This window comes from Myodes glareolus, chromosome 27 (assembly GCF_982192425.1).
Source record: "Myodes glareolus chromosome 27, mMyoGla1.1, whole genome shotgun sequence".
Taxonomy (NCBI): Eukaryota; Metazoa; Chordata; class Mammalia; order Rodentia; family Cricetidae; genus Myodes; species Myodes glareolus.
This window is the reverse complement of record NC_142052.1, coordinates 26,895,192-26,908,980: the sequence shown is the minus strand read 5'-3', so window position 1 is coordinate 26,908,980 and position 13,789 is coordinate 26,895,192. Positions and strand designations below refer to the sequence as shown.

At 47.6% G+C, this 13,789-nt stretch overlaps 1 protein-coding gene across 5 annotated transcripts in view; it reads left to right on the top strand.

Moving 5' to 3' along the window:
* The window catches only part of Ptprm (protein tyrosine phosphatase receptor type M), a 698,333-nt gene that overhangs the window by 669,224 nt on the left and 15,320 nt on the right, over positions 1 to 13,789 (top strand). For all 5 annotated transcript variants that reach the window (XM_087902425.1, XM_087902421.1, XM_087902423.1 and 2 more), the window contains 7 exons: positions 2,100 to 2,254; positions 2,492 to 2,627; positions 4,550 to 4,699; positions 5,596 to 5,769; positions 6,705 to 6,836; positions 9,277 to 9,402; positions 11,411 to 11,574. In XM_087902425.1, coding sequence (XP_087758551.1) covers positions 2,100 to 2,254; positions 2,492 to 2,627; positions 4,550 to 4,699; positions 5,596 to 5,769; positions 6,705 to 6,836; positions 9,277 to 9,402; positions 11,411 to 11,574 — 1,037 coding nt within the window. The remainder of the gene's footprint in view (positions 1 to 2,099; positions 2,255 to 2,491; positions 2,628 to 4,549; positions 4,700 to 5,595; positions 5,770 to 6,704; positions 6,837 to 9,276; positions 9,403 to 11,410; positions 11,575 to 13,789) is intronic.

The window sequence follows — 13,789 nt, the reverse complement described above, 5'->3', positions numbered from 1 at the left end:
TTGATTGCTCCTGCATGTTTCCCCCAGGAGAATCGGTTGTTCATGTACAAGAAGGGACATTGTATCAGAAGCAGTTTCCTTTGCTAATCCTGACAGCCATAAGCAGATTAGGAAGTGGGACTTGGTTGTGGGAACAGATTTTCTGGATTCTTGAAACTAGCATGTGCCTTTCTGTGAATACGTGTCATGAAGCCCTGAGTTGGGAGCCCATCTCATAAAGGATGTCACACTGGGAGTACCACTGAGCATAGGAAAGTCCCATCCCCCATCCCTTGGAGGACATATACATTTATTGCCAAAGCGGTCCTGGTTTGTGGGATGCTTATCATCGGGTTAGGATCACCACTGGCCAAATCTTTGTACATAATTCCAGGGGAGCAAGCTCTCTAACGGGTGGAAGGGGATGGTGGCTTGACTGTCTCCTAATTGGGGTCACTGGAACTGGCCAAACGCTATTGTTTGTCGGTGGTGAGAAAATTTGGCTTTTAACTACCTAGTGCCGTTATTCTGGGATCCTGGAGCCTGTTTAGGTCATTTGCAGTGTGCGTTGCTGTGTGCTTGCTTCTTTACTGTTCAAACTCCAGTAAACAACAGGATTTTCACAGAAAATTGAGCTGTGGCATTGGGTGTATCATTATATGAAAGATACACTAACATACTGATAGCAAATGAGTCTTATTTTAAATTATGGACTCATGTCTCCCACCCTTTCCCAGTCCATAATAACACAGAGTTCATTATTCATTCACTAAACATGAAAATGATTAGTAGAGAATCTGGTAAGGCATGTTCATCTGTAAGATGTAGTAAAGGCAAAGTCCACATGTAGGGAAACAGTGGAGCCAGTGGATTCCAGAGTAACTTCCAGCCTTGGTTTTAAAAGTAATTTTTGCTCTTCAAGCAGACTTTGGGACTAGGAGATAGCTCTTTAGGTATTGGGGGCTTGCTGTGCAAGCGAGATGGCCTGAGTTCAGATCCCCATCATCCATATCAAATTGTGTGTTTGTAGCCTCATCATTGAGAAAACAGAGACAGGCAGATCCTTGAGCTCACTGGCCATCCAAAGAAACTGGACCATTGAGGTTCAGGGTCAGTGATAAACCCTATGTCTAAAAAAAGGTGGAGAGGGAGCAATAGAGGAAATACCCAATGTTCTTGTCTGGCCTCCATGTATGTGTGCCTATGCATGGTTACTTCCAACAATCCTTAGCTCCAGTTCCAGGAGATCCAGTGACCTGGGACCTCTGTGAGCACCAGGCATGCATGCAGTGCACTCAGATGCATTCAGGCAAAGCACTCCTACACATAAAAAAAGAAATGAAATGAAAATGAAAAGAGCAAATTGAAAGCCAAAATAAGCATGACATCTCCTCCCTTCCTGCGCCCCTGTAGTCAGTTCAGGTTCAGGCAGTGCGCGTCTTCAACCCTCTGGTCAGGCAGAGGAATCCAGTCAACACACTTCTCGACCCTCACGTTTTCTGATGCGCCTGCTTCCACCGAGGAAATGCCCCTTGAGACAGGATGAGGCACCTTCCTCTTTCTGTAACTCTGGCACCTTGACACTTGAAGTATTCATAGTCACAGAGTTGCTGGTGTTTGAATGAATGAGCTACGCATTTGCTTACAATAAAAGGAGAAACCTAACTGTGCCACAGATGAAAACGGATATGCTGGTCTGTCTGTTTGAAAAGGAATTCTTATTTATCCTCTCGGCAAACATTTTCTAAACCCTGGCAGTGTGTGTGTGTGTGTGTACCTGGAGCCAGGACAGGGGTCTTAACATCCCAGTAGCTGCTAGTGAACAGTTTTTAACACAGTCTGCTTTGTAAGAAAGGACTCTTGGGGAACCAAAAAGACCCATTCATCTCCAGGAGTTGCGTGTGTAAATTAGCCTGACCCCAAGCATCACCTCCCTTTTCACACCTATAAACAGCTCAATGTTATATGCCTTCCAAATTGGGTGTAACAGACGGCCTTCTCCCCCAGGGTTCTGTTGTTTCTCCCCTAGGCTTGCCTAGGGGTGATTTGTGCCCAGGTTCACTTGCTTATCGTCACTTTCTCTTTCTTCTCCTCCCGTTGTGCTGGCCTGTGGACTGCAGAGGGGCATCCATGAAATCCGAGAGATCCGACAGTTTCACTTCACGGGTTGGCCGGATCACGGAGTCCCCTATCACGCCACTGGTCTGCTTGGATTTGTCCGGCAGGTCAAATCCAAGAGTCCACCTAATGCAGGCCCACTGGTGGTACACTGCAGGTAAGGAGAGCTCCCGGCGCCTGCCCGTGGATGAGCCATGAAACAGTTATGGGTACGGGGTTTCACAGAGAGGATGATGAAAATGTTCTAGTTCTAACTGGATCAAGTTGATCGGTGTGCAGCATTTTAAATGTGCCCAATGCCTGAGCCACGACCTTCTAGTGGCTGACGATTTTAAGACGTAGGAGCATCATGACGATCCTTTTCCTTTGCTGAAAGCTGCTTCTTTCCGGGCAGCGCTGGTGCAGGGAGGACGGGCTGCTTCATAGTCATCGATATCATGTTGGACATGGCAGAAAGGGAAGGAGTGGTGGACATCTACAACTGTGTCAGAGAGCTTCGGTCCAGGAGAGTCAACATGGTGCAGACGGAGGTACTGTAGCTGCCCTTTAGCCCATGACTTAGTCCCCTCTGTCCTGTCTACCCACCTCCTTGGGCAAAGGAAGCTTGCCAACTGTTTCTACCATACCCTAGCAGAAAAGTGCTGTACCTGCCAACTCCTGATTCCCTCATGCTGCCCACACTCCCTGCCTCCTCCCTCCCTATTCCTGCCTCCTTCTTCCCTCCCTTGCCTCCTCCCTCCCTCCCCTGCCTCCTCCCTCCCTCCCCTGCCTCCTCCCTTCCTCCTCCTGTCTCCTTCTTCCCTCCCTTGCCTCCTCCCTCCCTCCCCTGCCTCTTCCCTTCCTCAACCTGTCTCCTTCTTCCCTCCCTTGCCTCCTCCCTCCCTCCCCTGCCCCTTCCCTTCCTTCATCCTTCTTTTGTCTGTTCTTTCAAAAACAAACAAACAAAAAATGACTTTTCAAGTTGCAGAGTCTGGTGCCAGGAGTTCTCCAGGTACTGAGATCTGTAGCCATCCACCTAAATTGGCACAGTCGTCCCTGCCAAGGGACTCCGAAGAGCCTCTGCATTAAGCACCCAAGGTCCCAACACTGTTCCCGTTCAGTCTGTCTTGTAAACCAGCGGAGCGGCAGAGCAGGGCAGCTCCTGAGAATAGCAAGGCATCTGCCAGGAAGTTTCAGGGAAATCCGCCCTGTGGATTTTCTTCTCCTTCAGACATCAGAAAACAACCAGCCTGCTAGCCCTAAATAGTTCTTCCCTGTCACCTGGCATCATGGGACTTTGCCAAACTTGTCGGAGTACTCGGTACCAGTTAGCAACTCTTAACGTTGAAATACAAGGCCTATTGAGAATTAACATTTCTAAAACTTACACCCTGGACCTAGGACCCAGGACCTAGAGCCCATGGAGGATCACTAAAGCAGAATGAGGAACACATGAGTATCCTTTATGTTTAGGCCATACATGAACGTTTACAAACCCCCTGGCAATTTTTAACAAGTATGGGAATTCTAGAAGGCAAGGATGCCGCCTTCTGTTTCTCTTTTCTTTAGAGTAGGGGCATCTTTTAAAATCTAATGGTAATCAACGCTTTATATTTCACATGCTTTAGCAATTGATCAAGAGTTGAAACACACATCTTCTCACTTTGCCTTCCTTTTCCAAAATGTTATTTCTAGAAATTAATGATAGAAGAAAGCCTTTAACATTTCATACAGTTGAAGATCAATAATAAAGATGGTGAAAATTAATCCTAGGGAAAGTCTCTGCCAAGTCACAATTTTAGAGGAATAATTGTTACATTTGTACAATTGTAACAATGGCAGTAGGAACCAAATCCAGGGGCTTGCACATGGGAGGCTAGTGCTCCATCACAGAGCTGCACCCCATGTTTTAGAGAGCTCATCTTTTAACTGTAGACTGTACACATGTAAAAGAGCCGTGTTCTGGACTCATTAGAATTATCAGCATCATTAATTAATGGTTCAGAATAAGTCGTTCCTAATAGTCATAACTGTCTTCAGAGCGAAGTCAAGTCTCCCTGGACCATTTCTCATATCGTGAACTTGATTAGGAAAGTCTCCCATCATCAACCGAATTATGCTCGGTCCTCATCTGAGATACTGAGTTCCAAATTCGAGGTTTCAGAATCAGGGAGATGTTTCAGCTACTGCCCCACCTGCTGTGATCAGTCTGTGTAATGTTCTCCATGAAGCTAGTTTGCTTCCTCCTGTTCTTGATCAAGCGGCATGCCAGCTGTCGGAAACAGGGTTAGGACATGAGACAACCTCGCCTCCTATCCCCAGGCCTTTATAATGCTTGTTCCTCCGCCATGGATGCATTGCCCTGATATCTGGAGGAAATAGGGCTGACAATACAATACACCCCCTTCCTTCTCTGGCTCTCTGGGTTCACCCTGAGTTCTTCATCACTGACTACATCCGTCTGCTTTTTCAGGAGCAGTATGTGTTTATCCATGATGCAATCCTGGAAGCCTGTCTCTGTGGAGACACCTCCATCCCTGCTTCCCAAATCAGGTCTCTGTATTACGACATGAACAAATTGGACCCACAGACAAACTCAAGCCAAATTAAAGAGGAATTCCGGGTAAGTGGAGATCCAAGTAGGAGGGGCTGGTAGACTGTCCTCTTTAGGAGACTCTCTTCTCCACTTCAGGACTAGTGGCACTGGGGGCTGGGACTTTCCTATGGTGCTGTCTGATAGCATGTTTAACTGTGCTCCTGGGCTCTGCTCTCTAAATATCTGTAGCGGCACCAGGCTGAACACCCCCAGGGCCAGAATTACTTGGCTTCAAGTCATTAGTCTAGCAGAGCCATTTGCATTTCAAGTAGCCACCAACTGGTTTTGAGATCCAGGACACCAGGTTTGTAGTATATCTAAGCATAAGTGCGATCCATCTATGGGAATGGTCTTTAAGGATGCTCCATGTACCTTCATTCGGGTAAAAGTCAAATCCAGGTTTTATGTAACTGTACCTAACTTGAGGCCGGCCAACTCTCTCCCAATTTCTTGCCTCCCAGATTTTCAGTTGCCCTGCCCTAGTTAGAGTTGATGATGCTGTATGCTATGGATGTACAAGGTCCCTTGCCTCTGCCTCCTATGGCTGGTAGGCATTGTGTGGAGACAAAACCCAAGGAGGGAAAGAGAGATGGAGCTGGTAGAGTTCAAGGCGTGGAGTGTGACTAGCTTGCCGGCAACTTAACATGAGACAAAGCCTTCTTCTACCTCGTTCCTCTTTTTAAGGGAATTAGTTTACCCATACAGCCTTCCTAGATCATTTATCAACCCCCCACTTCCTCAGGAGTTTCTCAATTGTGTCTCATTTTCCCAATTGGCACATTAGAACTGCACATGTTTATGGGGTACAATACAGTGTTTTCATACATGTATTCATACTGGAAAGTCGTAAGGAAGCATGAAATGGGTCACCAGTGGTAAGCTGACTGGAGCTGCATGTCCCGCCCCTCCCATTTATCCTACAGACTCTCAACATGGTGACCCCCACCCTGCGAGTAGAGGACTGCAGCATCGCGCTCCTACCCCGGAACCACGAGAAAAACCGCTGCATGGACATCCTGCCTCCAGACCGCTGCCTGCCCTTCCTCATCACCATCGACGGGGAGAGCAGCAACTACATTAACGCAGCCCTGATGGATGTAAGCACTTCCGGGTCCCTGGGAAGGAAAAACAGAATGTGTGTCCTTGAGGCGGAGCCGCAAGAAGTTTATGTGCCCTTTGGCCTTCTAAGAGGCCAGCTATTCTTTCCAACAACTACAGGAGTAGATCTCACATTCCACGTGTGGGTTGGTGTGAGGCAGAGGTTCCCGCTCACACAGCAGCCGTCTAAAGCACTCAGAACTGAAGCCCACCTAAGCTACGCTGTCAGGGTTTTAGCCTGCTGGCCAGAGAGCAAGAGGCAGCTGTTCTGTCCTTTGGCAGGGAAAGGGGCTATAGTGATTGACAGCATTATTTAGTTCCCCTTCTTCCTAATTCAGGCCGTAATTAACATGGGAAGAAAGCACAACTCATTGCCTCCTGCAGGTCTGTTTGCTTCTTGCTGTTCAGCTGACGAGAGAGCAAATGGGCATTTTCAGTGCTAGTGTGTAAGCTCAGTTCTGTTGGTGTGACAACGTAAAGGGGGCTTAAGCTTGTTTCAAACCCCTGGAGCCGACAAAAGCCTGTGTATCTTTTGTGGCAGGGATAGCAACACTGTCACCCAGATTTATGGCAAGAAAGCAATTTTTGGAAAAACCAGAACTACTTTCATTGAACTTAGTTTTTAAAGTAAACTGAAACTTTCTCCACTAAAAATTTTAATAAGAAGAACCAATTATGGCCTGTCAGAAATATTAAATAAAAATGTTAAGAAATAACTATGACATTCCCATGGCATTAAAGTAAGGGTATTTCACCATAGTTTCATGGGGCATTTATGTTTATTTCATTTTGGTGTGACGATGGTGATAGAATTCAACAGTCACTAATATGTTCGGTGTTTGGTGCCACACCTCTCCATGTGCACAAAATAACTCTGCTGCCTGCCCTCAGGTTGAGCTGGGTGTCTCTAGATCTTTCTTGTTTCTGTTTGCAGAGCTATAAACAACCGTCGGCATTTATAGTCACCCAGCATCCTTTGCCAAACACTGTCAAGGACTTCTGGCGGCTGGTCTTGGATTATCACTGCACGTCGGTCGTCATGCTCAACGATGTGGATCCTGCCCAGGTGAGTCCAGGGCTTCCTCTAGGTAGAGCCCAGGTCACGGGGTCAAGTCCGTGTGTGCTTTGTTGGAATGAGATGGGCAAGCCCCTGCAGCCAGCCAGTGTTCAGAGGGCTGTTGAAGGATATGAAAACACGGGGGTAACAAATGGGAATCGGAGGCTACAAAAGAAAGCCGGCGAAAACCAAGAAGACAGGCAGACTAAAGGTACAGATGTGGAGAGTGGGAAAAGGCAGGAATAAATAAATAAATAAATAGATAGATAAATAAATAAATAAAATTTCCATTGGCTAGCTTCAAGGGCACAGACAGTTCAAGCCTAACTGGGACTACACATCTCAGAGCCAGCCAACTTGTGGAGGCAGGAGACTGGCCTTGGTCTCCTGCTTGGGCATCTGTGCTTCTGGATCTGCTCATCTGGAGCCTGCAAGACAGGACATCAGGCTGGCAGGACAGTGGAGGCAGGCGAGCAGGGCTTAAAGAGCAGCTTCGCTCTTTGTCGATGCTTTGTAGAGATAGCAAAAGAAACAAACGGGGTATGAGCTTAGAGCACTGGGTGGAGCCTCTCACAGATACAACAGGGATGAGACAGCCATGGCGAGCAGGGTAGCGGAACGTTCTTGGAGGGAGCTGCCAGGAGAGTCTTAGCTCCGAGGAAGGCCCTTTGGGAGCAGAATGCACTCTCTTCGCTGTCATGTCACCACATGACAGAGGGCATGAGGAAAACTTGGAGCTTGGTGTGTATTATGAATAAACTTGTTTGGGAATTAATTAATTTCCTATCCAGCCGAGAATTTTTATTTTTAAATAGGGCAGGAGTGCTGATGGGGGCTCCTGGACTGTTTCAGCATCTAAACAGGACAAGATGTTTCTTTCCCGAAATCCGTTCTGTTGCCACTGATGCTTCCGTATGCAGCTAGGGGGGTTCAGGGGGCAACCCTGCAGTATATGGTTCAGGCTCTCATTCAAAGGCTAGCTGGTGAAGGAATAATGACAGTCCCCGCTCTTATCTACTCCTTTTGGCTTAGCTTCGGTGTTCTAGACTTTTCCCTCCTCCCTGCCCTCAGGACAGACTGACACTGTTTCCAATAGAACCAAGAACTGTCCTTCTAACTCCAGACAGCAGCAGTTAGATTTCACAAATTTAAGAACCAGGCATGGGGTACAGGATGTGTTCCACGGGTAGGGTCCGTTTGCCTTGACCCTAACATGAAGGTACATACGGGTCACCTTCACCATTGGTCAACAATGCTGGTGGTGTCTGTGAACACGGCCTCTGAATGCTGAAGCTGCATTCTAAACCCAAACTGTCTGGACTCCAACCAAGCCTTGGCTGACTGGCAGTCAGAGAGACAAAAAGACTCCCATTCCATTCAGCAGACAGAGCTGACTTACATGGGGGAGGGGCGGGGGAGGCTCCTGAGACCCTGTCTTTTAGCAAATGCTAAACTGAGCATTGGAACTCAGAGGCTTTGCTAGTGCACAAGACTGCCACGAGACTGCTTTAAGTATTTATCGGATCGGCTCATGGATGTGTTCTGCACCATTTAAGCCATTTTCTACATGGTTTCCTTGGGCAGGATGTAGGACACAGTGTGCCAGGAGCCAGATGCCAGCCTGGGCCATTCATATTTCTGCGGTGTAAATGACAAGCATTTCATCAGGCGCTTGAACTTGGAAAATAAGCAGAGAGCAGAGCCAGCCCTGTCCGCAGAGAAATGGGCAGAGCCGTTCAAATGCGGTTGTCATGGCTTTTACTGCCATCTCGGCTTTCTGACAATCTTAACAGTGGGCACCCTTGGGTATCAAAAGGGAAACAGACATCTGAACACTATTGTTTGACAAGGTGGTTTAATACCTTGTCACCAGGGAATGCTGATGAGGAAGAAAAAAATCCCATGGAAACATTATGTAAAAATTAATTAGTTAGTTTCTAAATCCAACAGACCTAGCTAATATACAGAAAGAATAGTATTGGCTATCCTGTTTTCTCTCTTGATCTTTATCATGGATAGAGAGGGAGAAAAGAGAGGATGTTGCCTCAGTTGACTCACTATTAACAGAATTTACTTTGCAATCTTGATGGTATAAATCAACCCTTGCAACACGTGACCGTGGTATGTTGGACCATTTCAAAAGTAAAAGTCATCAAAAAAGCAAGTCCAACCCGTGGATCCTGCTTTCTGTGGAATATCAGTTTGTTTAAAAAAAAACTATAGCAATACAGGCCAGCATGGTTGCCAGTTCTGAATCTTATCCCCTGGCGAACACATGCTTTTTGAGAAAACCGCCAGAGGATGGGAAGACGTGTAGTTGAGGACACAGCCACCATGAGAATCCTGGTGTCGGAGCCTTTTAGGAAGAAAGGGAGCTGAAGTTTAAAGGGTTGTGTCGATGCCGACTTTATCCAGTCATTACACTTGTCTCTCTGGTTTTTGGGTTCAGTTGTGTCCACAGTACTGGCCAGAAAATGGAGTGCACAGACATGGCCCCATCCAGGTGGAGTTTGTGTCTGCGGACTTGGAGGAAGACATCATCAGTAGGATCTTCAGGATTTACAACGCCTCCAGAGTAAGAGCCGGGGTCCGGACTCAGGGTGCTTGAACTGGGGTTTTGCTATTGTCTTACGGAACGTTGGCATGTCTACTCTCTCTCAGGCTGTGTCCTAAGGGATTGGAAGGTCTCAGTCAACAAAACAGATCCCTCGCCTAATGGGACCCGTACGCTAATGGGAAGCTTGTTAAAGAGATAGTTACTAACATATTCAGGCACAATAAGAAAGATTTTGTTTAGTGTTCAGTGCTATAGACATGAACCACTGTAGCAGATGCTACCTGAATCCAGCCAGGAAAGTGTGGAGAGTCTAGCCTAGAACAGGCAGGGTCAGCAGATGGAAAATCAAGACAAGGGGATTCTTGCTGAGGATGGGCCAGAGAGAACTGGAATCATTAGGGTACGGGGGAGTCTGAAGAACCTGATCAGGTATGAAGTGGTCGTTTACTGGAGGGGAGGAGCTTGCTAAACTGACATAGTAGGGGTGGCAAAAAGTGAGGTTTACAAAGGAGAGTCCTGACTGAAACCAAGACAGCGGATAAAAGGCACAGAAGATAGAGGCACGCGGTGCTAGACAGTGACACGTGCTAAAGGAACAAAAGCATAAGGTCATGTCCGGGGCTGTCCCAGTCCTTGCTTTCAATGGGCATCCCATGTGAGCCCACTCTGAGGAAGGAAGGGAGGAGGCATGACCTCTCTAGGAAGACAGCTCGCAAGCAGAAATGGCCACACAGAGGCTCTATGGTGGAGCTGGAGAGCGGTCAGCTAAGGCAGGAAGCACCGAGGAAGAGAGCTCAGGACTAGCAGGGCCTCCCCCACCACTGCTAGCAGACTCTCGCTGGAAGGCAAATGAAGAGGGAGCCATTAAGCCACCGACAGGGTTTTCAGAAGAACTGCTTCACCAGATGATTCACATCAGTCTCTGCCTTGAGATCAGACTAATGGACAGAAGGACCAGGGGACGAATGGCAGTGGTAGGACAGGAGTAGTGGTAATTTGGAGGTAGTAAGCGGTAGAGAGAGACTGCTGGATCCGGAGGCCAGAGCAGCAGGGTCCCAGAGAGTCAAGGTGACTCTCAAGATGTGGATCCTAAGAAGAAAGTGGTGTGATCGTCATTAACTGGAATTGGTTTTGCCTGTGGGAAAAATTGGTGGTCTGGGGTTAAGGAGCTGAGCTGAGGTACAATTTGGGACACAGTAGGTTTGGGATGACGATGTAAGCCCCGAGCTGGGCTTTTGAGGGCACGAGGGTGGCATTCAGGAGAGAGGTCTAAACGGTGGCTGACTTGTGATAACCGAAGTCGTGACACCAACTGACATCAAACAGTGAGATCAGGGGAGAAAAAGGAACCCCGAAACGGAGTCCAGAGGCATCTGTCAGCCACAGGTCTGGGAAGAGGGGAGACTGAGGCAGAGGAGGAGAAATAGCTAGCAAGGAAAGCGTGCTGAGAGACCCACCTATGTCTGGTGCCATCAAGTGCCAAGCGGCTCCTCCAAAACCTGAGGCCAGCAATACATAATTTGAATTCTGCAATCCTGTTTAATTATACGTAGTGATTAATTAACTATTGGCAGAGCAGCAAAAGCCTGAGCATTAAGCAAAGCCATATTATATAGAAACCAGGGTATAAAGTGCATCACATTGGACTCACAAACATTTCTAGGTTACAGTTTGTCCCGTACCCTTAATTTACTTGCAGCTAAAGTGAAGCCATTTGTCCACATAAAACACCGTGTGGTCGGTTATTATTTTTCTCTCGGCTTTTACAAAATGTAAGCGTTCTGTTCTCCACTCCTGTTTATCTCTGGCCTGTCACTTAAAACCCCTGGCTCTTTATAACCACCGGAGATTAAAGTCCTAACTCTCCAGGCCTGCAGAATCACCCCTTGTTATGTACTGGCTTGAGACTCCTGGATAATACTTAACTCTGATGGGAAGATCAAGTGGGAGGAACCAGGGCCCTGGAATCCAGTAAGGTAAGGGATGCTGTTCCCTCCATCCTTGACTGGCGCCCCTCCCTCTGCAGCCCCAGGATGGGCATCGGATGGTTCAGCAGTTCCAGTTCCTGGGCTGGCCAATGTACAGGGACACGCCTGTGTCCAAACGTTCCTTCCTGAAGCTCATCCGCCAAGTGGACAAGTGGCAGGAGGAATACAACGGCGGGGAAGGCCGCACGGTCGTACACTGCTTGTAAGTATTCCATAGAGCTCTTCGGGAGGGGGGAGGGGGCAGACTCCACCCACTGACTCAGTTTACCTTCCTCCTCTCATAATACTATAAATATAGAAAAAATAAGTAGCTCTGGGTCAGAGAGGCGACCAGCACTCTTACTGAACGATCAGTTGGCTTTCTCGAAACAACGAACATGTTGCGTACTTGGGGGGTCTTAGCTTTATTCTGTTTCTCTAACAAGATAGAGGAGACCAGGAGGCTTACGAACCACAGAGTTTGATTTAGTTCTCCGTTTTGAAGCTGATAAATTCAAAAGTCCGGTCCTGGCATCTGGTGAGGGTCACAAGGCAGCAGAGGGCATCATATGACAAGACAGAACAAGTGTGCTAACACTGGTCACTCTCCTCTTATAAACCCACTATTACCACCAGTGAGACCCTCTGTCTGAGCCTGAGACCCTCCCAAAGGCTTCAAATGTCATTAATGTCTTTGGAGAGTAAGTTCCCAACACAGGAACATGGAAAGCACATACAAGCTACAGGAGTCGGTCATGTGATCAAAATATATATTTACCCTGTAAGTGGGATCAACACCCACCTCAGAGGAGAAGAAAACACAGGGATGGCTTCAATTTCCAGACAATTCCTAGTTCAAGAGCCTGCTCTTAACATCTTCAGGAATTATCAGCACTGGTTGTTAAACTGTAGGTAACTTGAAATCATCCCTACTAGAAGAAATCAATCAATGGCATAACCTGGGATTTCTCCCAGATGATTGGATCATCTTGTTGTAGTAATTGATGGTTCTTCTGGATACCATGGGGGAACTCCCCCCCCCCAAAAAAAAACCTCTTTTTTTCCTCATCCCTTTTTCAGGAGGTATTTTCTATAAATGGGCATACTGCCAGAATGTGATTAGCGTCTGCCATAGCTCCGTCTGGAATATCCGGTAAAGGCTTGGTCTCTGTGTGTACTATGAGGAAGCATTATGGCATACAGGGAAGTATGAATCACTAGAGACATGCCACAAACGAAATTTTGGGACTGTGGGCTCTTCCTTCTTGTCTCTCTCTGGTGATGAGGTGACAGCCTTCCTTTGTCACATCCCTACCCCAGTGGTGTGCTGCTTCACCACAGTCCCAAAGCCATGGGGCCGGTCAGGCATGGAGTGGGAACCCCACAGCAGTCGACCAAACTAGACATCATCTCTACATGAGCATTTGTTCCAGGGTCGGAAATTGACAGGGCACAGAACCAGTGTCCTCTGAAGGGTGACATCTTGGTCAACAGTTGTAGCAGGTACTAAAATGTAACATCCTTGGCCAGATACTTCCCAACTGTACCTGTGCATTGGCGGTCATTGGGGGCTTCAGCAAGTACTTCCCTCGGGCCACACTGGCACCAATTAAACCCCAGTCTCGGCATGGAACTCAGGCATCTGCACTATTGAAAACCCCTGGATGATTCCCGCGTGTGGTCAGTGTTGCGAGCCACTGAGAAGAAAATGCCTGTCTTCCCAGAGCACTTCCGCCTACACTTTCTCATTGGCAGTGATGTGCAGCTCAGCATCCAGCTTGGCTTAAAGGAAGAGGCATTAAACGGCATGGTAGTCAAGGAAGCTGCCCAGAGGGTTTGTGGGAGTTCAAAGTAGGAGCGCATGTTGCTTTTCAGAGAAACATCATGAGAAGCAGATGATAAGATCCTTCCCAAATTGAAGGACAATGAACATTTCCTCTGAGCAGGACCACCCCAGGTTTCAGTGGCAACTGGATGAGGGTCCAGGCTACGCCAGGCTCCCTGCACTTACCTCGTGTGATGGAACCCCTGAGTTCTTCCCAGACCCGCATCGCGCTACAGGAAATGCATTCCCTTGGAGAGAGTCTTTGGAACCTACTCAGAGCTGTCTTGCCTCTTAAGTCCCCCTAGTCTAGCTAGTGTAGAGTGGGGTACTCACCCATCCCCATGTTTTGAACTCCGTTCCTGTCCATAGACTCAGTGCTTGAGAAGTGTCTATTCTATCCCCTTGTTTCTCAGAACAAGAGGAGAAGTTCACCATACCAAGCTGATGAAATCACAACAGGGCTTTTTATTTTCTAGTCAAGGCAGCAGTGTTCCAGTAACTTGCCAAAATGATAATACAAAATGAAAGAGAGAGGCACCCACTGTGTGTTTGTAGGGCCTTTCAGGAAACACGGAGTTGGGCTTTACGGGAGGGGTGAATGCATGCGCAAATC